At 37.1% G+C, this 27,130-nt stretch overlaps 7 protein-coding genes across 7 annotated transcripts in view; 6 read left to right on the top strand and 1 right to left on the bottom strand.

Annotated features, from left to right (window-relative positions):
• Positions 1 to 5,007: 5,007 nt before the first annotated feature.
• Positions 5,008 to 5,370, top strand: LOC101309293. Its single transcript, XM_004288718.1, has one exon. The coding sequence runs from the start codon at positions 5,008 to 5,010 to the stop codon at positions 5,368 to 5,370; it is 363 nt and encodes a 120-aa protein (XP_004288766.1).
• A 1,256-nt stretch (positions 5,371 to 6,626) lies between these two features.
• LOC101309586 (heparanase-like protein 3-like) lies at positions 6,627 to 12,562 on the top strand. The gene is made up of 11 exons (XM_004288719.1): positions 6,627 to 6,779; positions 7,581 to 7,635; positions 9,978 to 10,147; positions 10,487 to 10,523; positions 10,614 to 10,815; positions 10,906 to 11,054; positions 11,149 to 11,382; positions 11,467 to 11,656; positions 11,752 to 11,877; positions 11,993 to 12,092; positions 12,176 to 12,562. The coding sequence occupies exons 1-11, from the start codon at positions 6,627 to 6,629 to the stop codon at positions 12,560 to 12,562; spliced, it is 1,803 nt and encodes a 600-aa protein (XP_004288767.1).
• Positions 12,563 to 12,801: 239 nt separating this feature from the next.
• On the bottom strand, positions 12,802 to 19,266 carry LOC101301610 (probable anion transporter 6, chloroplastic-like). The gene is made up of 15 exons (XM_004287204.1): positions 18,754 to 19,266; positions 18,166 to 18,311; positions 17,923 to 18,022; positions 17,622 to 17,674; positions 17,409 to 17,483; positions 16,843 to 16,923; positions 16,477 to 16,520; positions 16,108 to 16,172; positions 15,390 to 15,505; positions 14,993 to 15,029; positions 14,505 to 14,600; positions 14,102 to 14,243; positions 13,959 to 14,011; positions 13,293 to 13,379; positions 12,802 to 13,180 (listed from the first exon to the last, which is right to left on the bottom strand). The coding sequence occupies exons 1-15, from the start codon at positions 19,105 to 19,107 to the stop codon at positions 13,079 to 13,081; spliced, it is 1,551 nt and encodes a 516-aa protein (XP_004287252.1). The 5' UTR covers positions 19,108 to 19,266; the 3' UTR covers positions 12,802 to 13,078.
• Positions 19,267 to 20,111: 845 nt separating this feature from the next.
• LOC101309875 (codeine O-demethylase-like) lies at positions 20,112 to 21,607 on the top strand. Its single transcript, XM_004288720.1, has 4 exons — positions 20,112 to 20,369; positions 20,491 to 20,741; positions 20,821 to 21,151; positions 21,262 to 21,607. Exons 1-4 carry the CDS (start codon positions 20,112 to 20,114, stop codon positions 21,499 to 21,501), a joined length of 1,080 nt encoding a protein of 359 aa, XP_004288768.1. The 3' UTR covers positions 21,502 to 21,607.
• A 476-nt stretch (positions 21,608 to 22,083) lies between these two features.
• On the top strand, positions 22,084 to 23,488 carry LOC101302196 (protein SRG1-like). The gene is made up of 4 exons (XM_004287206.1): positions 22,084 to 22,341; positions 22,453 to 22,724; positions 22,819 to 23,149; positions 23,252 to 23,488. Exons 1-4 carry the CDS (start codon positions 22,084 to 22,086, stop codon positions 23,486 to 23,488), a joined length of 1,098 nt encoding a protein of 365 aa, XP_004287254.1.
• A 149-nt stretch (positions 23,489 to 23,637) lies between these two features.
• LOC101310164 (protein SRG1-like) lies at positions 23,638 to 26,170 on the top strand. The gene is made up of 5 exons (XM_004288721.1): positions 23,638 to 23,714; positions 24,550 to 24,769; positions 24,931 to 25,181; positions 25,268 to 25,598; positions 25,706 to 26,170. The coding sequence occupies exons 1-5, from the start codon at positions 23,638 to 23,640 to the stop codon at positions 25,940 to 25,942; spliced, it is 1,116 nt and encodes a 371-aa protein (XP_004288769.1). The 3' UTR covers positions 25,943 to 26,170.
• A 326-nt stretch (positions 26,171 to 26,496) lies between these two features.
• LOC101310462 (codeine O-demethylase-like) overlaps positions 26,497 to 27,130 on the top strand; it is a 4,575-nt gene continuing 3,941 nt past the window's right edge. Inside the window, exon 1 of the mRNA XM_004288722.1 lies at positions 26,497 to 26,746. Coding sequence (XP_004288770.1) covers positions 26,497 to 26,746 — 250 coding nt within the window. The remainder of the gene's footprint in view (positions 26,747 to 27,130) is intronic.

Genomic DNA, 27,130 nt, shown 5'->3' on the forward strand with positions numbered 1-27,130 from the left:
GAAAGCTCCGACTGCCGAATCGGTTTTCTCGCCGGAACTTCCTCCTCCGGCCACCAATCCGGGCAAGCTTGGTACGGTTTTGTAGCCCTCCTCCCGTGCAACAACCCCTCCAAGCAGCTCCCTCCCTCTTGAGCTAGGTAAGGAGAAATGTGGAGTTGAAATTTCTAGGCTTTTAAGTTATTTTCGTTCGATTAGCCTAGTTAGGCTTGGAATTGGGTGATGTGTTAGTCATGAAAGTTGTAGAGGAGATTGAGAGGAAGATTCTGTTAAAATTTGGTAGCATTTGCAGGTCGCCGGAAAACGGCTGCCGGCCGCCGCTACCGGCGGAGCCGCCGGCGGCGCCGCCGCCGGTTAGGAGATTTTTAGGGTTTTAAATGTGGAATATTAAGAGGAGTATATTGGTGTGATTTATGGAATTTTTGGATGAAATTTGGATAGGTTTGTGAATTTCCGAAGTTAGGTATTTTTGGCGGTTAATTAATGTAGAATCCGGCCGTAGGATTTAAGTAGTATTTTAGAGAGGTTGTATTTACGGCTGTTGAGTATGATATTTAAGTTCGGATCGTTCTGATTTAAGAATATCGAAGTTAGGCAATGATGAGCGTATTTATGGCTCTCGTGTAATTTTGCCTATTTTGTTTAAATATGGGATTATTGGTTGGGAAATTAATATTTTATTTGGAACAGGACGTGAGGAGACTCGAGCAGGCGAGACCCCAGATCGACAGCAGGCTTAGGCCTAATTTGTGAGTGGACTTTTATTTTAAATAAATGCATGCTATGGTTCATGATTGAATATTTAATGTCGTGGAGTATTTTGACGATTTTTATTTCTCTTGGAGAAAGTTACCGAAAATGGGATTTTCGGTGAATATAAATATGTATATATGAGAGAGTATGTATAGAAAATGCTAGCTAGCCATATGTGTCTGTCCACCTTAATGGCGTAGCATATAGCCGCATTATGGTGTGACGTGAGACGTTGGACGTAAGCGTAGTAGCCTATTGAATGTTAATTCAATATAGGGGGTATGGACACATATTTATACACCCGTCTGTCCACCTTGATGGCGTAGTGTAGCACCGCATTAAGGCGTGACGTGAGCGTTGGACGCGAGCGTAGTAGCCCTATATAGACCCATGAATTTATATAGGGAGTATGGACGAGTGTAAATACATACATATATTATAGAGTCTGAGAGGCTCGATATTTTATGGGATAAAAGTTTTATCGCTTGCGGCATGCATTCGATTTTTCCTTAGAAATTAATTTGGGGAAACATAAATATTTTATTTTTGTCCACTCACTCTAACGTTATTAAATGTTTTCCCCTGGGCCCTTCGTTTTAAATTGCCCAGTCTGCAGAGTTCGGGTTGGATCTAGTAGGAGACGAGGCATAGTCACCCGCATTTCTGCCAGTTTTCGCCAGTAGGTTACCTGTTCAACCTACTCGTGTTTTTCTTGCTTCCGCTTGTGTTTAGTAGCTCTGAATACTTTAGAATTTTTGTATATTATGTGTTAAATTAAGAGTATAATATTAATTTTCGAGTTAGGGTTGTCCATCTGCAAGGGAGATTTTCTCAATCTTTTCAGTAAATTTTCCTTGGAGGTGGTCCCCGCACGACTTACTCTGGGTTTCAGGGTGAAATTCGGGGTGGGTCGTGTCAATTTACATGGGGTCAGAAGTAAAAACACTTTGTTCAAACAATGGTTAAGGCGGGGGATGATGATGGCTTGCCAATGAAGTAAAGTTTGGCCAGACCTAAAGAAGTATGGTGGAAAGTGAGCATACCAAGAGAGGCTTGGCTTTACCTAAAGAGTTTAAGTCAAGGATTTCAGAGAATAGTGAAGCTTTCATGAATCTTGATCGGAATGTATTGGTATTGTATTGTTCCAAAGATAAGAGATTTAAAGTTGTTGTTTGACTCATGAGCATGTTAGATTTGATGCAATTTCATTTGATCACTCACTTCCTGGAATGATGTGAATTTTTGACGCAAGACTGACACTAGTGTAGTGCTTCATTTCTAAAAGCTAGGGTTATGGTTTGGTTGTGTGGTGAGTTGTAGAGGGTTAAAGGGGTGTGGCGGTGTCTTTTAGAGTTAATAAAACATGATTTTTAAACAATCCTTAGAAGAAAAATCCTTAAAAATCTCGACCCGTGAGCTTTTGTTAAGTTTGACATGCTATTAAGAAAAACAAATCAGATTGAGATCTTTTGGGTCTGTCAACTTCATGGTCACTTTCATCCATGGTTTATTACTGGTTATTAGTGAGACGATAAAAAAAAACCTCTTTTTGAACTATTATTAAAATCGACGTGCGAGTTTTTGAACTATTTTTTAAATCGACAAGTCTTTAAGAAAAACAAATTAGATTGAGATCGTTTAGGTCTGTCAACTTCATAGCCACTTTCATCCATGGTTTATTACTGGTTATTAGTGAGACGATAAAAATAAACCTCTTTTTGAACTATTATTAAAACGACGTATGAGTTTTTGAAGTATTTTTTAAATCGACAAGTCTTTAAGAAAAACAAATCAAATTGAGATCTTTTAGGTTTGTCAACTTCATAGCACTTTCATCCATTGTTTATTACTAGTTATTAGTGAGACGATAACAAAAAAACTTGACGTGCGAGTTTTTGAACTATTATTAAAATCGACGTGCGAGTTTTTAAACTATTTTTAAAATCAACAAATCTTTAAGAAAAACAAATCATATAGAGATCTTTTAGGTCTGCCAACTTCGTAACCAAATTCATTCATGGTTTATTACTGGTTATTAGGGAGACGATAACAAAAACTTCGACGTGCGAGTTTTTGAACTATTTTGAAAATCTATAAGTCTTTAAGAAAAACAAATCAAATTGAGATCTTTTTGGTCTGTCAACTTTCATAGCCACTTTCATCCATGCTTTATTATTGGTTATTAGTAAGACTTTGACGTACGAGTTTTTAAATTATTTCTAAAATCAACAAGTCTTTAAGAAAAATAAATCAGATTAGACTACTCCATATTCTTTTGAACCGTTTTTTCCTAAATGTGAGTTCATTTTGGATTAGACTACTCCACGGCGTGACACTAAGCAAGAAAACATAGACAACATAGACTCTTCGTATACAACCATTTGGCAAGTATCACTCTCAATCATATAGATGCTTGTGTTCTCTTCTTCATTGCGATAATAAATGGCAAACATGAGTTTCTCTTCTACTCGGTATGCATGCATTCCTCACAAATACATTATTTTCATAACTGAAATTACTGCAACCACTAGAGCAGGCTTGGCTGTCTAGGGATCTTTACGCCGAATAATCTAGTGCAGGAATCACTAATGTCATACTCATGACCCACAACTCAACCACATAACCACAATCCTGCACCGGACTTTGGGCCATTACAAACCTTCACAAGTAACACCAAAATTGCATATGTAGAATTTTTTCCCTTCTTTATTTTAGAAGGATAAAGCCAGATTGTTCTTCAACCCGTTATCAATAAAGATTGATATGTAGATTACATAGTATAATGGTTAGATCTAATTTGAGCTCAAATAATTGAGATAAGTCCCTAGACCGATTATGAGTCTTTTTTGCACAAGAGCTTGATTCGATTGATTATGCGAGTGTAGCATTCTTCTTATGAGGTGAACATTTTCATACTGTTTTTGATTTGCTGACCTCTTTATTTTCGGATTTTATGGCCGATATCTAGTCCAGGCATTTAATTCTTTGGTGATTGATTTCCCCATGTTTAATTTGAATGGAATGACTTAGAGCAAAAGTTCGAAGTTTGTATGACATTTCTTGTTGCTTATATTTTCCAAGTGTTATATGTTTTTGTTGTTTCATAAGATTGTACTAAAGACTGCTTATTATCATCATTAATCATCAACGAGAACTTTGATATGGGTGTGATATTACTCCTTGCAACCAAGTTGATGTTTATTCGCTGCAACATAACGACTCACATTGTAATATTTAGGTAGTTGCATTACAAATGGATAATCGTCATTGTCCCAATTCGAGAAATTTTTCAGTGCTCCGGGAGGACCATTGAGGACCACGTTAACATGCCTAGTGGTCCTCCATCACCAATAGAATGTCGCCACGTGGTATTTTTTTAACAAGTCATATCAGGGAGAAAAATTACTGCATCAAAGTAAAATGAAACAACCACATTAAACATAAAAAAATAAAATAAAATAAATAAATAAATAAAAAAACCTAGATCTGCGTTGGCTGCTGTAGAATCTTCAATCTCTTCGATCTCTTCTTGGTTCAATATTGTCATTATCCATCATGGATTCATGGCATGTAAGTTCTGGCATGACTCTCTATATACATATTGTTTGTTTTGAACTTTGGATTCCTAAAGGATATCTCGCATGCAAACTAGTGCAAGGAACTAGCTAGGGTTTTTGATGGATGCCTTGACCGGTTTCAAATGGAAAACTAAGAGCATGTATGCCCAGATAATTAAATGGCTAATCCAAACTCAAAATCATCTGCAATTGAACGAGAATTTGCTCTGAAAGTAAGAACAAGACTCTGTCCAAATTAATCATCTATTATTGCTTCTATAGCAGGGTAGTAGGAACAAGAATGATGATTTTACAATTTATATCGATAACAAAACAAACAGATGAAATCGAATACTCTTATAGATTATGCAGAGCCAACAGAGATATGTATATTTGATGTTGTTTGGATTTACTTAAGTTGTTTTATCTTGTTATGACTTGTTAAAAAAATACCAAAAATACCACGTGGCGACGTTCTATTGGTGATGGAGGACCACTAAGCATGCTGACGTGGTCCTCCCGGAGCACTGAAAAATTTCTCATGAAATATGCAAGTTAAAACCTTATTTTAAACCTTGGTCAGTTACTCTCATTTGTGGAGCCTATATATAGTTCGCATTGTCTTCCTCCAGTTCCCACACCAAGTATTCAGTATTCCAAGTCTGAAACGAGCTAGCTAGTCTAAAATCCCAATAGAGCCATGGCAATGAAAAGGGAAGCATTGTCTTCGTTGCTGCTAGTGACATTACTGACCGCCTTGCTAGCTCAATCGAGGATAACAAATGCGCAGTTGCTACCGAGTCCTCCTTCCGTTCCAGGGAGCCTATTTCCACCAGGAACTGCGCCGGATGTGCTCAAGTGTTGGTCATCTCTTACCGGCGTCAGCGGATGTGTTACAGAAATCTTTCAATCCGTTTTCACCCTGCAATTCGGCAGGATTAGTGCCAATTGTTGTAAGGCCTTCCTTGCTGTTGAGGACAGCTGTTTGCCCAAAATGTTTCCTCTCACTCCGTTCTTCCCTCCTTTGCTCAAGAACATTTGTGCTCTCCCAGCAAGAATCTAGGACAAGGTGTGAGTTGTACGAATGTACGATCACGATGAATAAAGAGTACTCAACCTTGATCTATATCAGTCAATTAAGTTTTAGTTTCTGATGAAGATTCTTGTTCGAGAAATATATGATCTGAGACAGCTAGGGTTAGATTTCTTTTCGATATCCAGGATTGTAACATTTTGAACCGCTAATAAAAATTGGAGATTCTATGTGGTAATATATATCGATCCTTTAGATTTCTATAGATCGATAACAATATCCATCGATCAAATTAAGCATCATCAATTCAAAATTTTAAAAATCCTATCGTGTATATTCTCAACGAATTTATGTATGGTGTATGTTTCTTAATCAAATCACGATGTCCTAATATTTTGTTAACAACGGAATACAACCTCTTTCCAACTGAATTGGACGAGAACGAGCATGCCTGGGTTTTCCCTTCCCATAACTATTCCTTGATCATACACCATTTTTTTTCAATCTCAACCCATCGTTCTCCTTGATGGGGATAACAAGGTCGATCGGATTCTCATCTTTATCTTTATCAAAAATCGATACCTCATCACTCATGTCATCTGTTTTTATCATCTTGATTAATGATCATTTCCCACGAGGGGCGTCGGTTTGATCGATCTGTTTACAATGTGGGCTAATTAATCATTTTAGAGGACCCTAGTTCTGTGATCGGTGGAACCTCAGGCCTAATTCGGAAAGAGAACGTCGGGTACGGTTCGCATTTTAGAAACCCTAGCCTCCCCGTTCCGAGTGAGTCACTATCAATGAGGAGTTGAGGACCTTTTTGTATCCCAAACTCATAACAGTAACACGTTTGATTCTTTCATAAACATACTTCTAGGTTATGAGTCTCTTGCAAGTCGAACTCTTAAAATCTCCCTGCTTACACGTTTGATGCTTACACGTTTGATTCTTTCGTAAATGTACTTCTACGTTATAAGTCTGTTGCGACACTGTTGCATGCTTATGCATGCGCATATATAAGATGCTCTCCGATACGTTTTGACTTGACCAAACCAATGAAAAACCCAATAATTTCTTTCTAAATAAAGGTTCGACGGCATTGGACTACCATAATTACTCCTAATTAACTTATATCCTTATATGATATATCATATATGCATGTCAAACCTCAAAACCTTGTGTGGCCTATATAGTTTTTCACCGTCTTCCTCCAATTCCCACACCAACTATTCAGTCCAAGTCTGAAACGAGCTAGTTGTAGTCCCATATATATCTCAATAGCCATGGCAATGAAAACTGTAGCATTACCTTCCATGTTACTAATGGCACTACTCACCAACTTGCTATCCCAACCAGCAATCGCCAATGTGGAGAAATCGCCACAGAGTGCTCCTGCTTCAACAATTCCAGGCCTAGCTGCTTCCACCGGGAACTTCGCAAGCTAGGTGCCCTCGAGTGTTGGGCATCTCTAACCGGCATTAGTGGATGTGTTATGGAAATCTTTGCATCTCTTTTCAGCTTGCAGTTCGGTAGCATTAGTGCCGACTGTTGCAGAGCCTTCCTTTCTGTCGAGGAAAGTTGTTGGCCCAAAATGTTTTCTCTCACTTCTTTCTTCCCTCCCTTGCTCAAGAGCATTTGTGCTCTCCAAATAGGTCATGCGCCCCCAGCATTCGCGTAACGAGTTGTATCACAATGAGTAGAGAAAGAAGAAATCGTTAATAAAGTAGTAAAGTTATACTCTAGATTCTTGTTATTCTAGCAATAACAATATCTGAGAGGGCTAGGCAGGATTGTTATCCCTATTTTGAAATTACTAATAAAAAGTGGGAGATTATTTATCTCTTGGACTTGTATAGATCATGCTATCATGATGATCATGATTAGGTGGAAAGTGGCTCGAAAGAAGACGCTCCAAGCTCAATGAAAAATTTTGTATACAAACACAATTAATATTACTCGGAGGTATCTTTTATTTTTATTTTTTATTTTTAACTTTTTATTAAATAACTCACACACCTTACATATGTCAATGAGGTATCTTAAAGAATGATCCGACGGTGTGCAAGTCATAGATTTTCTATAATGAGGCTCCATCACGTACACGTACACTATTGGTATATATTCTGTTACTTGGAAGACATGCATTTCTAACAAATATCAAAATCACGGTTGTAATTTGAAGCTTTTATATATGTTACTGATAAACTTTCAGCTGATTCTCTATTCAATTCCTGCAGGTTGCTTCGGGTCGAATCAAGCCAGAAAGAGATTTGGGCAAAGTTACTACGACTAGTAATTGGAATATTATTTGCAGCTTGATTAAGCTACCTAAATTCGAGCATAGAACACATATTGCTAGCTAAATTAGCAAAAAGAAGAAGACGTACGCTTTTGTGTGTGGGCTTGCAATTAGCCTACCAAATAGTAATAGGAAGGGCATTCTTATCTTTTTTCTGAACTTCTTTTACTTGTTCTTTCCTTTACTTAGACGATCGAACCAATTCGAATTAGGCTACGTACTTCACTCCATTCTGTTCTCATGCATTTGTAATTTACTTGATGACATTGATAAGGTATAATATTCCAATTGCAGGATTGGACCTACCTGAAAATCACACAAAATTTTGGACATCGATCATGGAAGATTATGCTGATCATGACCAACCTAATCACATGGATCTTATCCGGCCGAAACAAAACCTAAATAAACCAAACTTGTGGTTCCATTACTTCCATATCTTTATTTTTAGACCATATATTCATAATTTTCTGAATTTGAACAGACATTTGGCCTTGCACTCTGGTCTTGATGGTAAAGTTTCATGAATGGTAGCTACTATTGAAACATTGAAAGAGTCCTGTTGCAGTCGCAGTACTACGTACAGATACACCTAAAGAAGATGGATGTATGTGAGTGTTTCACAAAACCATGCAGCCATGTAAATAAGAGCGATTCTTCTGAAAAAAAGAAGAAGTAAATAAGAGAGATGTGCTTATAGCACAAATCGGTCGGTTAGTCTAATCAAAACCCTTGATATAGAGCTGCCAGCTGTGATCGATGGTGTAGTGGGTGAAAGCTGAAGTCCAAAAATATGGCTAGCAAAAGATTAGGTTAAAGTTGTTTCGTATCAAATAAAAGATCGGGTTAGCTTAAGGTGGTTCTGCATGTTTTGGGTGAAAACTGACCTGATCCCATTGAATTCAAGCTAGCTAGTGTAGGTAGAGCAAATGCTTCAAATCTCAGACTAGGGCAGCAAAATAATAGTTGCAATTGGACCCAAATTTCTGAAGGTGGTTGAGTTCTAGGTTGTGTGATGCATGGAAGTCTGGGGAGAATGAGACAGTCTTATTTTACACTCAATTTGTTCTGGATCAAGCCACATGCACATAAATGTAGACACTCCATTAACTCAACAAGCTTGAATATTGGTACTTTGGTTTGGTAGACTGTAACATCGATCATTGATTCTAATATTCTTGCTTACTGCTCACTGCAGAAGAGACATGATATATGGTATTATCATCTTGGGCATTATATAGTTCGTTTTTGTTATTCCAATATATGCTGTCATGAAAATGAGCTATTTTTGTTGGAGAAAACAAAAGGGTAAAATATAAAAAGATGGAAACAGAGTCCCCAATGAGAATTTGTGTTGTATGAATTAATTAGTAACAAATTAGTATTCAAACACTATAATCTCATCATGCCTTCCATTGGTTACCATTCTATACTTCTTTGCTTTTGAGTCACAAAATAATGTCCAAGACCATTTACCCTTTCTGGGTAGGAGAAAAAGGGGCCAACTTTCAATAATTTATTCAGGTGGATCACCTTGAATCACTATGTTCAACTTGTTATTCCAAACTATGGAAGCAAATGAGAGACTTACAGATCAACAAGGCTAGAAATACAGCTAAAATGTACTTCCTTTGTACAAAAATAGAAATGTGAAAGTCCCTATTATTATGGGAAATTCAGACAGGCATGCATTATTACCATGTCAAATAGATTTTCAAGACAGCATTTTATACTCGAGCTCAGGTTTTTCTACCCTTGTCCTAGCGAAGTGCACGTCTTAGATTCCAAAACCAAGGCCAAATGGGTGGCTGGGCGCCGCTCTCAGACAGTGAAACCAGGGTGTTATTCAACTCAAATTCATTTGGTCCCAAACCAAAAGCAAAACCTACTTGAAAAGATTTGATACAGTTGCAACCCACCTCATATTATTCCAACCCCAGCTACAAAATTCAATGCTTTTTCAAATTTAGAGAAGAGAAATTAACAGTCAATTTGAATAAATAATACCCAAAGTTGTCAAAAGATAGGACCTTTGTCATTTTTTCTCCCAAGCATCACATGTCTTGTTATATATAGGCTTCTGCCAAACTGTAACTTCATTTTCTGATTCACTTATTTCAGACACCAAACTCTGTTTTTCTTTAGGAGTAACTTGAACTCTTCAATTTTCATGTATTCTTCTCCCATTTATAGAGGGGCAGAGAGACAGTGATGAGATCTTGAGCATTCTTGGTGTGTAGGTTTCTGAAAATGGGTTCTCAAAACTGGAGAATGGGGATGTGTTTCTGGGTGTGTTTGATTGGTTTCTTGAGCTTCATTCATTGTGTGAGTTCAGAAGGAGAGGGAATAGGAGGAGGCAGTGTTGAAGCTTTGATTAGAATTGATGGGAAAGAAGCCATTGCGAAAGTTGATGAAGATTTTATCTGTGCAACTTTGGATTGGTGGCCTCCTGAGAAATGTGACTATGGAACTTGCAGCTGGGGCAAAACTTCTCTCCTTAATTTGGTATCTTACATTTTTGTCATTGCTGTAAATTAAAGATTTGAAATCATTTATCTTTTTTATGATTTAGGTGCTTCAACATAATTGTATTTACTGTTTTCTTCTGGCTTTCATGTTCTATGATAAAGTTCACCAGTTTGTTATGATAAAAAGAAGAAACATTTTGGCATTTTGGAATACTGTTCTGTTCTAATTGAATGTTTATGAGTTAATTAAGGCCATGTTTTGAAAGTTAGTCTGATCATTTGGAAAAGCTCCAATGTTCAAATCTCAAGTATGATTTTTGATCTAATTTGTTTCTGGAAATTCCTTTCTGATATTTAACTGATCATTCTTTTGCAGGATCTAAGTAATACTATCTTATCAAATGCCATAAAAGGTAAGAACTCCTAGATATGTGAATGACAGTTACTTGGTTTATGATCTTGCATGAGCCTAAAACTAACTAAATTTTGTGCTAATTGTGCAGCTTTTTCACCATTGAAACTTAGATTGGGTGGTACCTTGCAAGACCAAATCATATATGATACAGAAGACAATAAAAAACCTTGCCCCCCGATTCCTTTTGTTGAAAACAACACAACATTGTTTGGTGAGATGTTTGGTTTTAATGAGGCTTGCCTACCAATGAAGAGATGGGATGAACTAAACTCCTTCTTTCTGAGAACAGGGTAAAAAGAAGAACGCTTTCATATGTTTCTTCATTCAAATTTGAAGTCCAGATATGGTTGATCTTATTCCATGGTAATGTTTCAATTCAGGGCTAAGATTGTCTTTGGATTAAATGTCCTCACGGGAAAAACATTCAAGAATAATATCCCTGCAATTGGAGACTGGGACTTCACCAATGCCGAATCTTTCATTCGATACACTGTCAAAAATAACTACTCTGTTGCTGGATGGGAGCTTGGTATGAACATTGTCACTGTTTTTATAAAAACTATGATATAAAATCCTTTTATTCTTGCCATGAATTTGTCTGAAGCTATATGAATGTTGCTTAGGGAATGAGCTATGTGGGAAGGGAGTTGGAACGAGCATATCAGCAAGTCAGTATGCCAATGATTCAGCTTCTCTGCGTAACATAGTACAGGAAATATACAAGGGTGGTGCTGGACCAAAGCCACTAATCTTAGCACCTGGAGGGTTCTTTGATGGACCTTGGTTCAAAGAAGTTGCAGATAAAAGCACTACAACTTTAGATGCGCTCACACACCATGTATATAATCTAGGGCCAGGTAGGCATTGTTGATTCTACAAACAGATTTCAAAACTTCCCTAGTCTCATGTTTTGGTCTTAAAATGTTGGCTTGTATTTTTAGGGGTTGATAATAACCTTATTGAAAAGATTCTTGACCCGGAGTCTCTGGATAGTATGGTGGACACATATAGCAAGCTTCAAAACATCCTGAAGACCTCTGCAACTTCAGCAACAGCATGGGTTGGGGAATCAGGAGGTGCTTGGAACAGTGGTCATCATCTTGTCACGGATGCATTCGTGTTTAGTTTCTGGTAACTTTGCCTTAACATTTGATCAGATCTTCTGTGCTCTCTCTCTCTCTCTCTCCAATTCCAGGAAGTGAATACTAATTTGGATGTTACAACAGGTATCTGGACCAGCTTGGTATGTCTGCAGTTTATGATACCAAAACATATTGCAGACAGACCTTGGTTGGTGGAAACTATGGTTTACTCAACACTACTACTTTTGTTCCCAATCCAGACTACTACAGGTGATTGATTGAATCATCATCATCTTTACTCAACATCTCATTTATCAGGTCAAGTCACAAGTCTTTCTCATTCTCATTTCTTTCCTTAACACTCCCGCTGACTTTTGCATGATAGTGCTCTTCTTTGGCACCGATTAATGGGAAGAAATGTACTGGCAACGAGGTTTGGTGGACCGAAAAAGATACGTGCTTATACACACTGTGCAAAACAATCTGTAAGTTTACTAAAACTTCAGTACAAGATCGAGATGGTGGTGGCGTTTCTTCTATCTGAGCTAACTACTACTTCATCTTACAGAAAGGGATTGTAGTCCTATTGATCAACCTACACAACACCACCGTTGTTCAGGCAAGGGTTGCCTTCAACAGTACCTGGAGCTTGCGACATAGACACAAATCTCACAAGTCTTATAGATCACATATGAAGGAACTTAATGGTCTAAGAAGCAGGGCAGAAAGAGTGAGAGGTGACAGAGAAAGAGAAGAATACCATTTGACACCAAAGGATGGAAATATACAGAGCCAAACCATGCTGCTTAATGGAAATGCTTTGAATCTGGATTCATCTGGGAACATACCTACATTAGAACCTGTTTTTGTAAATTCATCGCAGCCGATAATTGTTGCTCCATTTTCAATTGTTTTTGTTCACATACCATACGTTGTTCCCCCAGCTTGCAGGTAGGTAGTACTATATGGGATCAAAAGGGCTACCATATAGTCATAGCTGAAAAAAGAGATAGAATGCAATTTGATAATGTCCATTTTTGGCTCTCTTATTTCAAATGAAGATACATTATGAGTTCAGTGAATACTGAGGAATGTGTATTTATCCCCTACAAGGGTTATTGATAGGACGAAGGCAATACCGTGAGGTTCTTCTGTGACAAAACTTTGACCTTTTGAAATCTTTTATACACGCTGAAGCCTTACACAGCTGTACAATATCACATTTCATTTATGTTTGATACTTTGATACATCATTTGGTGGCCAACTATGAACACCGAGCCTGGTAACAAAAAAATACCTATTAAATGAGAGATGATTACATACGTGTAGATTTCATTCTAGATGTACAGAATGCAGCCAAATACTGACTACTAAGTTGAATACCGCCTGGAGAAACTAGTAATGCACTGAAAGAAGATTCCCTAAATTTGGAAGCTTCATTCAAGAGAAATAAACCATAGCATAAAAAGGTCAATCTCTCTTCGCAAAGGTCTGAGGCTTACTGCTGGCAAACGCCAACCAAACAATTGTACCAGTCAGGTAGAAAAATATTGATGGAATGAACAATGACATCTGCATAATACAAAGTAGGTTGAAAGATAAACATCCTGGGGGTTAAACAATTGAAGGAAATATGCTATTGATAGAGATAAAGGAGTTGAAGTGTAATAAAACAGGCACTTACACTCCATGAATGAGTTGAATCAAGTAGATAGCCAGTGAGGGCAACACCTACTATTCCAGGTACTGCCCCAACAGTATTGGTAATACCCTGAGTAAAATATCTCAACTTAGCATCCCAAAACGGATTTATAAGAAATCTTAAATCTGTGAATTTAAAATGTGCAGATAAAGTTTGCAGTGACATCCTTAATTATCAAGTATGAAACTAGATGCAGTTTATCCATGTTCAGTCTTTTGGCCCACTACTGATACCATATTACCAGCCATGTTGCCAGACCTAGACCAAAATGAATACTATGGTTCCTTTAATATTCAAGTCTGAAGCTACATGCAGTTTATCCACATTTAGGCTTTTGGTCCACTAAGCATACCATATTGCCACACATGTTGCCAGAATGCCAGACCTAGACCAAAATGATTATTATGGTTCCTATAGTATTCAAGAGCTTAAATAGAAGGGCTAGACTTGTTAATGAGTACTTTTCAGGAAATTACATCAAAATGATATCATTAAATAAAGCTGCATATGATACAGAATTCCAGATAACATTGTTAATATGGATTAATTGGAGAGGCTGGTTTAAATCTATCATGCTCAGCAAGAATGATTGGATGCATAATTCTATCCTGCAAAAAAGATAGAAATTTGGACTCTGTCACAACATACCAAAAGTATGCTTGCATATTCAGGTGATATATCTTGATGAGTACAATAAAGTCCTGCACAAATTTAATGATGTTAGTTGGGAATGACAAATAATTAATCCACTTTCCTCCAGATTAAGGCCCCAGTTTCAAATAGTTATGTACCTGAAATTGCAAAGCTCGAAAGGGCTAAACCAGCAGTGAGTATCCCCACAACTTCCCAATGGGGCAATCCTAGATCAAGAGAAGAAAGAGTCATACAAGCTGCAGGAGACAAAAAGGCAATTGTTTGGCAAATTTTTCGGACCTACATGTGCAAAACAAGGTCATCAGAAACATTACGACTGAAACTCAATGTAAAGTCAAGCATAATTATTTAATGAGTAAACTAATCAAGTAAAAGTATGAATATCACAGTTATGAGCTCCTTATGTATTTTTAGAAGTAATATAAAATAAAAGAGAAAAATAAAGCACAACCACCAACTATAAAAATGCTGACACAGTTTCCTATGAGTTTTCTGATACCATCTTACAGAACAAAGTAAACATCTTTGCAATCTCCATACCGTAGTGGTTTGAACTCCATTAGAAATCAAGTTATCAGCAATTTGGGATGCAATGGTATTCACAAATATTGATGCCAAGGGAGGAAGGATAGAGACCTGAAACAAATATAAATCCATTGCTATCAAAACACTGAATATATGATGACACAAGTAAATGGTATTAATTTACATTACCTAGTGCAGAATACAATGCTAATGATGTATAGTAGTAACTGTTCTATTCATTTTCTTTATTTATTCCCATTATGCAATTATGTAGGATAACTATACTGCTAGTCCAAATACCTAAATGAGTAAACCAATGACATTTTACTGGCGAATAAACTGAGTGACGCCAAGGCATTTGCGAAATAATATCCCATATTCTCACAGAAGATAATTACTCTCTGTATCCATAGTGGGATATGACACCACATATCAAGAATTTGCAGGCAGAAATGACAATTCTTTCTTCAGTTGCTAAGAGTTAAAATAAAGTAAATACTCACCCAGGCCGCTTCGGTCAAATTCAGGTTCAGCTCCTCACTGCATAGCATGTTTCTTGAAAGTTTAGCTTCTTCATGATCACATGTATACATAACACGAAATATTAAGTTGTGACAGTTGCATTAGCATGAATGAGCAGGAAGAGAACACTTTTCTTAGATAAGAGGTCCTTATCCTGATGAACAATAATGTCAAAGAAAAACTAAGAGAACTAGGACACTATGTCTCAGCCTCTCAGGTCACCATTTCTGGGAAGTGCTATTTAAACTCACAATTGCTCAAATCAAATATTAAAAAAATGGAGTAGACAATAGTTAAAGAGTCACACTGATGAGAAAAGAAGACCATACAGCCATATTATTTTTGGACCAAAGTTCACGTATGGACTGCATCAATTACCTAAAATAAGTAGGCAGCCATGCTAGGCATGTGTAATGACCCCAACTTCCACAAAAATGAGCATATATCATTGCCCAAACAGCTTCACTTCGGAAAAATTCCTTCCACGGTACATCCTACCAAATGAAAGCGAGTAAGAAAGCAAGACCCTATAATGATAGCTATACTTGGTGAGAAGATAAAACCTATAGTAAGACTTGATAGTAATGTGTAAATCAATAGAATTATGTTATTTCTGAATACGTCTATCAACGCCATCTTTACAATCAGAACTCATCAGTTAATGAAGTTCAATTTTTAGCAAAGGCATTTGTATACTCATTAATAAATAGTAAAAAGAGTTCTGTGGCATACTGCTTATGCAAGAAAACGTATCAAACTATAAAGAGTAAAAAAAAAATCATAAACAGCTCATGAGTGTTGCCCCAAATGGAAAAAGATTATAAAACAATTATGTACTCTGATTTTCTATGCTCAAAAGGTTTCAATTCAGGATGTTATTTTGTTTTTTCTTTTTCTTTTTTAGAGTAAACTATTCACAAATCACAATGTTTGTGCCTTGGTGGTAATGCCATCCAAAATCTGGCTCTAAACTGAAGCCACAGAATCATAATCTTCATTGCAGAAACTCTTAACACTGAATGTTCAACAAACAACCATGTCTTGCAAACTGGATGCCTATAATGTCCTGAGTTGCACAACAGAAAAAGAATAATACCTTCAACGAGTCAGCCAACTCTTTTGGAGAAGTGTTCTGCGCTGTTTTCAAGTCTGACCGGGACCCTACAACCATTTTGTTGTTTATAAAGAAGAGTTTTCATCATGCAAGATTGAGATTTAGTAATAAAGGTACAGTATGCGGTGAAAGAATGAGTTTTATGAAGCCTTCACATATTCCATGATAAAATAAAATTACTTGGTGCTATTAACAAAGAAAGAATGAAACAGCTCCTTCATACTAAAAGGAATTCAGAATACCAAGTCATCTGTTTGTATTTTACATCAGAAAAAAAGTAAAGCTCTGTTTTTCCAAAGAAACAAGAATGATGAAGAAAATAAATCAAATGCTTGGGTAGAGTTGACTCACCAACCCATGAGGGTTGTCCTTCAAGAAACTGAAACCCCACATACCTGCAAGATACATATAGTGGGAGAGAACATCAATTGAAGGCCATATTTCTGTGAAACTTCACCATAACAGTATTAAGTTGACACAAGAAAAGAGCATCAATATCGAAATGACCAAGTTTAGAACCCAAAAAAGAAATGGAGAAGCACGGTTGGTACTTGGCAGAAATCATTCTATTCAGTGGACAGTAATAACAAGACTTTTTTTTTTTTTTCTTCCTTGTTTTCAAAAAATAAACAATAAAACAAGGTTCCTGGAATATTGCACAAACAGGTATTCATTGTGTAAGGTCATCAATTTTGTGAATTTGAGACAGCTACTTACCAACCTATCCCCAAAAGGGAAAATATGTAAAAGACAGATTCCCAGCCAAGATTTTGGATAAGTGGAGGAGCTAGAAGAAACCTGCAATGAGTTTAACATTAATAAATATAGAGTACACAATAAATACAGACATATATGTATCTTTGTGTAACTGTATCCAATTTAGAACCGAAAAAAAAAAAATAGTAAAAAAACCTTCTTTCTACAATGCATTAAAATTTATGATGTCAGGATGGAGATGAGATGGTATCATTCGATTTATTGCAGTCCAGGAAGGTTTAACAGATATGCTACAGCAAGGATAGATCATTTGAGGATTATGTTACCAATCAACACACCCGGCTGCTATAACTTTCTAATCTCACATATAAATTGAAGTCATTTCTTTCAAACATATACCACAGGAGAAAAAAAAAACAGGGAAATGAAATTCTAGTACTTAGCTGTGTAGATGCTATTTTAGTGGTCAGTTCTTTATATCAAAATACGTTTGCAAATCATACTAACTAGTTTTCGAATAAAATAAATAAACTCTTATATACTTGGTTATATACAGCAGTACATACCCTGCAACACTGCCTACACTCAACCCACCAAAGACAAATGCTACGGCTCGTGACCGCTCTTCCAAAGGTATTGTTCTGCATGAAATAAAAGTGAGTTCGGTTGAGTTCTCTGTAGTAAACAAATTACAACAAGCAGAATATGCATGCATGCATGCATTGTGTTTCTATAACGTCAAAACAAGCCTGATTACAATAAATAAATGTCAAACATGCCTGGCAATAAGGTCAGTTGCAGCGGACGGGGAAACACCTTCTCCAATTCCTACCTGTACTTGGAAGAAAAAGAGCCCTCAATAAGTAACAGAAATTATAGTACAGTAAAAGTCTAAAACCAACAATAGGTTGAGCATTAAGCAGAAAAAAGCGTAGATGTGATATTTCAGTAAAAATACTTCTGTAATAAATACGCATTACAGATTACAAACAGTTTAAAATGCTATATATATATAGTGCTCAGCAAAATAGGACTCATTCAAAAAAAATTAGCAATATAATTGGCAGTCGATTAGCATACCAAAATTCTTGACACAACTAAACCAGGAGTAAATCCAGCAACGAAAGGGACAAGTGCTGTAGCCAATGACCAAGTTAATACTCCAATCTCAAGCACTTTTCTGCATTAGGAGAAGACAATAAAAGGAGCATGAGATTGATGTCATGAAAGTGGAAATTTTCATCATCGAACATTTGCTGCAACATGGTAATTAATTCTAAATTTGGAAATTATTTCAAACTTCTAGAGCTTCAATAAACAAACCTCCCACCAAATATCTTGGCAAGCCATCCCCCAGGCAATTGACTCAGAGCATACCCCCAAAAGAAGGACGACTGAACCAATCCAGCCACAGATGAACTCCAACCAAACTGATGTGACATTGGGATTATAGCAATACTCAAGTTCACCTGTCAATTACAAATAGACCAGATCAAAATCTTACTCATTCCCATATGTAGTAGACACAACTCGTACCTCCTCATCCTCAGATCCTAACTAACCCATTCATCAATAAGTCAATAACCGTCGAAATGTGTTTTCCCTAAATGATAACTACATAACATGCAAGTCTTCTTTTCCTTATTGTCCAAGCTCAAACTTGGATTGTTATACTTCTCTTACTACCATCTTTAAGCTTATTGGCACTTTCATCTCAAAGCACTAGAGTTATCATTGTAATCTACCTATGGTAATAGTAGTCTAGTATCCAACAACTCACATTATACAAAACTGATACCAAAGTTGCTGACTTTCTTCAACCAAAACTACATACATACAAAACCAACAACCCAAACTCTATGTCAAACCCAGTACTACCCCAAAACTCAACCTGAAAAATTCATGTTATACCTTATCCATGTTACAAATAACAAAGGCCAATGAAGTTGTGCCAATGAGCTTATATCTCTGAGGTATGTTCTTCCAGGGAGGCCAGTCCAAATCAAACCCCACAGACCCACTTTTCTGACCCGACTCGCCTTCAGAATCCGAACCCGACCCGGCCCGGTGGACCACCTCATCGCCGGGGAGCCCATTGACTCTCTTAACGCTCTCCTTCTCCTTAATGCTGCAAAAGACTCGGAATTTCAAGCTGGGTTTCGGAGGGAAGCTCAGCAAACGACGGCGTTTCGGTGCTGAGATGAAAGATGAGGGCTGTGAGTAGAAAAGGTGGGAGCTTTCTGCTCGGAGAGTGAGTTTGGCCATTTGGGTGTGGTGGAAATGAGGTTGGGGAGGTGAAAGGTGGGAGCTTTGGTCTGAAAGCTTGGTGGGTACTTGAAGGGTGGGACTGGTCAGACCATTGGAGAAGAAGAAGAGTGAAGAAATGAGCTACTGTGGAATAGTAACTGGGGCATTTTGCGCCACGAGAGAGATTGGGTTTGTGGTTCTGGATTTGTTTTGAAAATTTGGGGGTTTTGGTGGGACCCATGGACTTGAAGGACCCCAATTCCCATGGTTTTGGAACCTCAAGTTAATTGTTTGGTCTTTGGTGTACCTTTCATTCTTTTACCCTCGAAAGCTTTCAAAAGTTTAACCATCGAGTTGGTAAGAACTAAAGTAGAACTTTCATGTCTAGGTTCGATTATGCCGACGTTGATTAGAGTGAACATTAATCTTTTCTTAGACGAGTAAGAGAAGGAAACGTTATGTGGTCTCGTAGCAAAGATGAATATCTAGTAAGACTCGAAATGAAACTCTCATATATTCTGTCAACGGCTTGATAGAGTTAACAACTTAACATCAATCTATTCTTGATGGTTAAATGGATAAAACGTTCTGAATTCTGACATGAATCATATGATATAAAAATGAATATATGAGCCTAGAAACAAGAATTTACATATATAGTATAATATTTCATGTAAAACCCCTCGATTCCGACCAACCGACAACCATGGAACCATTACAATAAAACGAGTTCGCCCCTAACAATTACATAGTCATTTCGTGTAAAATGTGACAATTAGAATATCCAAAGAGGAGACCAAGTTGCCGGAAGTTCATCCAAGTTACCTAAAAAACAAAGAAGTAAAGCTTCTCCGTTGAGCTGGCCAATGACTTAATATTACATTCTCATTACATGCCCACCCTCCTTATTGACCAGGCCTAATAAACTATAGGGCAAATATGCATCATTGGAGAACAAACTTTGGTTATAAAATCACATCTTCAATTCTTAGATCAATCCCATTGGAATAACAGTGACAAACATGGCTCTCCTTCATGCTGGTAATGATTCAGTGAAGTTGTCCATGAGTGTCCAGGAGATGTCCATGAAAGGTGATGAACCACCCCCTGAATATATTGTTAAAGATAGCAAGTTTGGAGCTATAGAGTCTTCACCAGAATTGGGTCAAATCCCCAGCATTGATGTCAGTCTCTTCTCCCCATCATCACTTGATTCTAAGCAAGCGAAGATCGAACTTGACAAACTTAGAACAGCTCTCAGCTCATCAGGCTGCATTCAGGTTACATACATATGCTGTTTCTATGATGTATTTCTATCTAAATAACTATATGATGAGTTATTTATGTCTGTGCATTGTGTTGATTTGTTGAACCTGGTTTTCTCATTTCGGTGGTTGTCAGGCAATTGGTCATGGGATATCAAGTTCCTTTCTGGACAAGGTACGCGAAGCTGCGACACAATTCTTTGAACTTCCAGTGGAAGAGAAGGAAAAGTACTCCAGATCTGTTCATGGTGGCTCTGAAGGGTATGGGAATGATGTCATTGTCTCAGAGAAGCAAGTTCTCGATTGGTCCTATAGACTAACACTAAGAGTATTCCCTGAAGATCAAAGAAGGCTTAATCTTTGGCCAAAAAATCCAACTGACTTTGGGTACATAATTTCAAACACTACAGAGAATTTTCTTTTAGTAAAGTCATTGAAATAGAACACTAAGAATACTTATGTGCAGAGAGGTTGTGCATGAATATGCAACAAAGGTAAAATATATGATTGGTGTGCTGTTTAAGGCCATGGCAAAATCGTTGAATTTGGAGGAGAACAGCTTTTCAGATCACTTGTTTGGAGAGGGAGCTCTGATGCAAGCAAGATTCAACTTCTATCCGCGGTGTTCAAGATCCGATCAGGTCCTTGGTGTCAAGCCACATACAGATAGGTCAGGAGTGACAGTTCTGTTGCAAGACAAAGAAGTGGAAGGTCTTCAACTTTTGGTAGATGGGAAATGGGTTAGAGTCCCCATTGTGCCTCATGCTATAGTTGTTAATCTTGGTGATCAAATGCAGGTAACCAATAAAAAAAGAGATAACTTATCTTTCCAATGTGTTTCATTGCTTTCAGATCCAATCTGAAATTTCGTACCCGAATTTTAACACTTTATGAATTTTTGCTGCAGATTATGAGTAATGGTATCTTCAAGAGCCCAATGCACAGGGTTGTGACAAATCCAGACAGAATGAGACTATCTGTGGCCTTGTTTAATGAACCTGATCCTGAAACTGAAATTAGTCCTGTGGAGAAACTGATAGTTGAGACAAGGCCACGGTTATATAAAACTGTCAAGAATTATGGTCGTATCAACTATGAATGCTATCAGAGAGGAGAGGTAGCACTTGAAACAGTAAAAATCAGCTAGCTCCCATATGAAAGAAGTTGAATACATTAAGGTTTGTTTTTGTATTGACACCTGTTGTTTACTGTGATGAATCATTGCTGTGTAAGCCTATAAGTTAATCATGTATGAAAGTGAGGTGAGGTGAGGTGTGTAACCAATTACAAAAGCTTTCATACGATTATAATAAAATGCTGCTAGCTGTCGGTGAGCCGTGGCCTGGTTGGTTAAGGTGTTAACTAACAACTTTGAGGTCATGAGTTCAAACCTCATTGACATATGTAGGGTGTGTGAGTTATTTAATAAAAAGTTTTTGAAAAAAAAAAAAATGCTGCTAGCTCCAGGCTAAAATAGATGCCAAGCTGGTTGGATTGGCTTCTGCAATAATTACAAGAGAAGAGACTATGGTCAGCTTAATTTTCTGGTTTCATTTGTCCTGTTAGTGAGCTCTATGATTACTTCGAGTATTTAATAATTCTTATGTATTTATATATTTTATAAATCCTAGTAGACTATCTGTAAAAAAACCCATTATTGGGGAAGACATGATGCTTATAAAACCTATTATGATTCCTTATCAACCCCATTGAAGTATCAAAGAGAAACATGGCTCTACTCGATGATGATAATGCCTCGGTGAAGTTGTCCACGAGTGTCCGAGAAATGTCTATCAAAGGTGTTGAACCACCCCCGGAATATATTGTTAAGGAAGGCATCTTTGGAGCTATAGAGTCTTCTCCAGAAGTAGGCCAAATCCCTATCATTGATATTAGTCTCTTCTCCACATCATCACAGGATTCTCCAAAAGCGCAGATTGAACTTGAGAAACTTAGAACAGCACTCAGCTCATCAGGCTGCTTCCAGGTTGATATCATTATCTAAATGTTCCAATATATTGTATTCCATTCTAAGATATTGTTGTGCATCATTTTTTTGGGTTGTTGAAGTTGTTTTTCTCATTTGTTTGGTTATCAGGCAATTGGTCATGGCATTTCAAGTAGCTTTCTTGACAAGTTACGCGAAGTGGCAACAAATTTCTTTGCACTTCCAGAGGAAGAGAAGCAAAAGAATCCAGTGGAAGAGAAGAAAAAGCACTTCAAAGTAGCTCATCGAACTGAAGGATATGCTCATGAGGTCAAAGTCTCAGAGAAGCAAGTTCTTGACTGGGTGTACCGTCTTACTCTTCTAGCATTTCCAGAAGATCAAAGATGCCTAGATCTTTGGCCAGAAAATCCAATCAACTTTGGGTACATTAACTTTAAAAATTGTTACATGAATATGCATTATAGATTTCTTTTGTCTCATATTGTAGCAGTTACTTAATTGGTTGACTTTTTGCAGAAAGATGTTACATGAATATACAACAAAGGTAAAGTTCATGATGGAAATTCTGTTTAAGGCCATGGCGAAATCATTGAATTTGGAAGAGAACAGCTTTGCAGATAAGCTGTTTGGAAAACAAGCTCAGATGACAGCAAAATTCAACTTCTATCCACAGTGTTCAAGACCCGATCAGGTGCTTGGTGTGAAACCACATACAGATGGATCAGGAGTAACAGTTCTGTTGCAAGACAAAGAAGTAGAAGGTCTTCAAGTTTTTGTGGATGACAAATGGGTTAGAGTCCCCATTATTCCTGATGCTATAGTTGTTAACCTTGGTGATCAGATGCAGGTATATATACCTATTACTACTTCAATTTACTTCTTTGTTATTCAAATCCAATATGACATTTCATAACCAGTTTTTCGTTCTATATATGTATTCCTGCTGCAGATTATGAGTAATGGTATCTTCAAGAGCCCAATGCACAGGGTTGTGACAAATCCAGACAGAATGAGACTATCTCTGGCCTTGTTTAATAAACCTGATCCTGAAACTGAAATTAGTCCTGTGGAGAAATTAATAGATGAGACAAGGCCAAGGGTATATAAAACTGTCAAGAATTATGGTCGTATCAGCTATGAATGCTATCAGAGAGGGGAGATAGCACTTGAAACAGTAAAAATCTGATATAATTTCTTTTCCTTTGTAATAATTTTCCAGCTTTCATATGAAAGAAGTTAAATACATTAAGGCTGGTTTTTGTATTGACCTGTTGTTTACTGTGATGATTCATTGCTGTATAAGGATGGTAGTTTAATTTAATTACCAAGTTAATCATGTATGAAAGTGAGGTGAGGTGTGGAACCAATTATCAAAAGCTTGTCTGCGATTATAATGTTGAAGAGACTATATGGTCAGCTTAATTTTCCCACATTATGAATTCATGTTGCAGATTATTAGTAATGGACTGTTAAGAGTGCAATGCACAGGGTGTGGTGACAAATAATACAGAAAAGTCTATGTTTAACTTACCAGATTCTGAAACTGAGATTGGTCCACTGGAGAGCTTGATACATCATGAAACAAGGCCAATGTTGTATAAAAATGTCAAGAACTATGGTCGCATCAACTACAAATGCTATCAGAGAGAAGAAATAGGACTTGAAACAGTAAAGATGTAATTTTTCCTTCTCTGTATAATTATCTTTCTAGAAGCTGAATAGTGATCATTATCATAGTCTCAGAATTCTGTTAGTCTCTTTTATGTAGTGATCACTAGTCTTTAAACGGCAAAATCCAACTTCAGACGTCTCATTTTCACTCTCAATCATTGTCCACTTTTGTGTGGGAACAATTGATGCATGGCCTAAATTTAGCACGTAATTCAATAAGAACCCTGGAGATAATTTCATTGCTTTTTGGAAATCATGTTAAACATATAATGTTTCCTCTATTTAAGCTACGCAATGTCTTATTTTGTATATCAGATGCATCACCTCCCTCCCATTTAAATTGCATTATACATGGAAATATTTAGAGTGCCTCGTCTGTTCTTTCCTTAATTGTGTATCTGACAAAGTACTATATGCAGTTATGCAGTTATGCACCAGACACTTGTGAAGAGTAGTCTGAGTTGTATACGTATTCTAGAATAATTGCTGAAAACCCCCTAAACCCAACACGTTTTATGCCACCTCTTGTGTGATGAAGAACAGATCAGTAACTTTCCCAAGTTTGGCACAGTAAAGTTGTCTGAGTATCCAAGAAATGGCCATCAAAGGTGATGAACCACCTCCTGAATATATTGTCACAGAGAGCAAGTTTGGAGCTATAGAGTCCTCACCAGAATTGGGTCAAATCCCCACCATTGATATCAGTCTCTTCTCCCCATCATCAATTGGTACTAAGGAAGCAGAGATCGAACTAAACAAACTCAGATCAGCTCTCAGCTCATCAGGCTGCTTCCAGGTTCTATATGCTTTTACCTTAATTTTACTAGACTAGTTTACATCAAGTGACCAGGTGAACATTAATTTTAGATATATTACTATAGCATAAGCTATATTTATCTTTCTTACTGCATTGTCTTAATCTGTTGAACTTGGTTTTCCTCCTACTTGAGTTTTCAGGCAATAGGTCATGGGATTTCAAGTTCCTTTCTGGACAAGGTACGCGAAGTTGCAACACAATTCTTTGAACTTCCAGTGGAAGAGAAGCAAAAATATTCCAGAGAAATTTATGGTGGGCGTGAAGGGTTTGGAGAGGATCTCATTGTATCAGAGAAACAAGTTCTCGATTGGTCGTACCGCCTAATTCTTAATGTGTTCCCTGAAGATCATAGAAAGCTCGATCTCTGGCCAGAAAATCCATATGATTTTGGGTACATTAACTTTAAACATGGACTACTTAATTCATACATAGTTTTCTTTAGTGAAGTCATTGACTACTAACGAAACTTTTGTGCAGAGAGGTTGTGCATGAATATGCAACAAAGGTAAAGTGTATGATGGGTGTGCTGTTTAAGGCCATGGCAAAATCGTTGAATTTGGAGAAGAACAGCTTTTCAGATTACATGTTTGGAGAGGGAGCTCTGATGCAAGCAAGATTCAACTTCTATCCGCGGTGTTCAAGATCCGATCAGGTCCTTGGTGTCAAGCCACATACAGATAGGTCAGGAGTGACAGTTCTGTTGCAAGACAAAGAAGTTGAAGGTCTTCAGGTTTTGGTAGATGGGAAATGGGTTAGAGTCCCCATTGTGCCTCATGCAATAGTTGTTAATCTTGGTGATCAAATGCAGGTAACACAATAAAAAAGTTACTTATCTTTCCGATTTGTTTAATTGCTTTCAGATCCAATCTGAAACTTCGTACCCGAATTTTAATACTATATGAATTTTTACTGCAGATTATGAGTAATGGTATCTTCAAGAGCCCAATGCACAGGGTTGTGACAAATCCAGACAGAATGAGACTATCTGTGGCCTTGTTTAATGAACCTGATCCTGAAACTGAGATTAGTCCTGTGGAGAAATTGATAGATGAGACAAGGATAAGGTTATATAAAACTGTCAAGAATTATGGTCGTATCAACTATGAATGCTATCAGAGAGGAGAGATAGCACTTGAAACAGTAAAAATCTGATATAATTTCTTTTCCTTTGTAATAATTTTCCAGCTTTCATATGAAAGAAGTTAAATACATTAAGGCTGGTTTTTGTATTGACCTGTTGTTTACTGTGATGATTCATTGCTGTATAAGGATGGTTGTTTAATTTAATTACTAAGTTAATCATGTATGAAAGTGAGGTGAGTTGTGTAACCAATTATCAAAAGTTTGCATAAGATTATAATAAAATGCTGTTATTTCTGTAGCTCCTGCAGCCTAATATAGAAGCCAATTCAACCTGGTTGGGTTGGCTTCTGCAATAATAATTACAAGAGAAGAGACTATGGTCAGCTTAATTTTCTGGTTTTTACTTGTCCTATTAATGAGCTCTATGATTACTATTCCTTGAGCCCTGAATAATTATTTTTTATGTATTTATTTTATTAATCCTAGTAGACTTTGAGTCTTAAGTAATTATTTTATATTTATGTATTTTACAAATCCTAGTAGACTATCTGTATTGGGAAGACATTGTGCTTATAAAACCTATTATGTTTCCTTATCAACCCCATTGGAGTATCAAGAGAAACATGGCTATACTTGATGATGATAATGCCTCAGTGAAGTTGTCCATGAGTGTCCGAGAAATGTCTGTCAAAGGTGTTGAACCACCCCCGGAATATATTGTTAAGGAAGGCATCTTTGGAGCTATAGAGTCTTCTCCAGAAGTAGGCCAAATCCCTATCATTGATATCAGTCTCTTCTCCACATCATCACAGGATTCTGCGAAAGCGCAGATTGAACTTGAGAAACTTAGATCAGCACCAGGGCCAGTCCAATGTTTTGAAGGACCCGGTGCGAGAAAAAAATTGGGGCCCTTTGTGTTGAGAAATAAAAAAACTTGAAAGAACACTGATTCCATTTTGAAGCCTCAGCCTCAATTGCTTTCAAACCTCCAAGCTCCCTTCCTTGTATTTACAAACCAATACAAGGAACAAGTTGTTAAATTTATTGTGTGTATATTCAATTTATGTATAAAATTGTAGGAAATCAAAAGAATACCTTTAGGGAATAAAACAAGAGAGATTGAGTGTATAAACAAAGCCAATTAAGAGATAGGAGTTGGGAAATTTGAAGATGAAGATAGGAAGTATGAGTACTAGGAGGAAACAGAGAGTAGAGAGACGGAGGAACAATGATCAAACCGAGGTGATCAATAATTGA

Source organism: Fragaria vesca, linkage group LG1 (assembly GCF_000184155.1).
Source record: "Fragaria vesca subsp. vesca linkage group LG1, FraVesHawaii_1.0, whole genome shotgun sequence".
In the NCBI taxonomy this organism is placed as follows: domain Eukaryota; kingdom Viridiplantae; phylum Streptophyta; class Magnoliopsida; order Rosales; family Rosaceae; genus Fragaria; species Fragaria vesca.

What these genes read in the sequence shown, in the direction of transcription:
- LOC101309293 (XM_004288718.1), top strand. Translation starts at nt 5,008, where the DNA reads ATGGCAATGAAAAGGGAAGCATTGTCTTCGTTGCTGCTAGTGACATTA.
- LOC101309586 (XM_004288719.1), top strand. Translation starts at nt 6,627, where the DNA reads ATGGCAATGAAAACTGTAGCATTACCTTCCATGTTACTAATGGCACTA. An exon ending in TCCTTCTTTCTGAGAACAGG is followed by an intron (nt 10,816 to 10,905) that starts GTAAAAAGAAGA and finishes GTTTCAATTCAG; the next exon opens with GGCTAAGATTGTCTTTGGAT. An exon ending in GCATTCGTGTTTAGTTTCTG is followed by an intron (nt 11,657 to 11,751) that starts GTAACTTTGCCT and finishes ATGTTACAACAG; the next exon opens with GTATCTGGACCAGCTTGGTA.
- LOC101301610 (XM_004287204.1), bottom strand. Translation starts at nt 19,107, where the DNA reads ATGGCCAAACTCACTCTCCGAGCAGAAAGCTCCCACCTTTTCTACTCA. An exon ending in TTATTTGTAACATGGATAAG is followed by an intron (nt 18,312 to 18,753) that starts GTATAACATGAA and finishes TGTAATTGACAG; the next exon opens with GTGAACTTGAGTATTGCTAT. An exon ending in AATATGCAAGCATACTTTTG is followed by an intron (nt 13,380 to 13,958) that starts GTATGTTGTGAC and finishes TATTTTACTCAG; the next exon opens with GGTATTACCAATACTGTTGG.
- LOC101309875 (XM_004288720.1), top strand. Translation starts at nt 20,112, where the DNA reads ATGGCTCTCCTTCATGCTGGTAATGATTCAGTGAAGTTGTCCATGAGT. An exon ending in AAAAATCCAACTGACTTTGG is followed by an intron (nt 20,742 to 20,820) that starts GTACATAATTTC and finishes ACTTATGTGCAG; the next exon opens with AGAGGTTGTGCATGAATATG. An exon ending in ATCTTGGTGATCAAATGCAG is followed by an intron (nt 21,152 to 21,261) that starts GTAACCAATAAA and finishes TTTTTGCTGCAG; the next exon opens with ATTATGAGTAATGGTATCTT.
- LOC101302196 (XM_004287206.1), top strand. Translation starts at nt 22,084, where the DNA reads ATGGCTCTACTCGATGATGATAATGCCTCGGTGAAGTTGTCCACGAGT. An exon ending in GCTCATCAGGCTGCTTCCAG is followed by an intron (nt 22,342 to 22,452) that starts GTTGATATCATT and finishes TTTGGTTATCAG; the next exon opens with GCAATTGGTCATGGCATTTC. An exon ending in GAAAATCCAATCAACTTTGG is followed by an intron (nt 22,725 to 22,818) that starts GTACATTAACTT and finishes GACTTTTTGCAG; the next exon opens with AAAGATGTTACATGAATATA.
- LOC101310164 (XM_004288721.1), top strand. Translation starts at nt 23,638, where the DNA reads ATGTATGAAAGTGAGGTGAGGTGTGGAACCAATTATCAAAAGCTTGTC. An exon ending in GCTCATCAGGCTGCTTCCAG is followed by an intron (nt 24,770 to 24,930) that starts GTTCTATATGCT and finishes TTGAGTTTTCAG; the next exon opens with GCAATAGGTCATGGGATTTC. An exon ending in GAAAATCCATATGATTTTGG is followed by an intron (nt 25,182 to 25,267) that starts GTACATTAACTT and finishes ACTTTTGTGCAG; the next exon opens with AGAGGTTGTGCATGAATATG.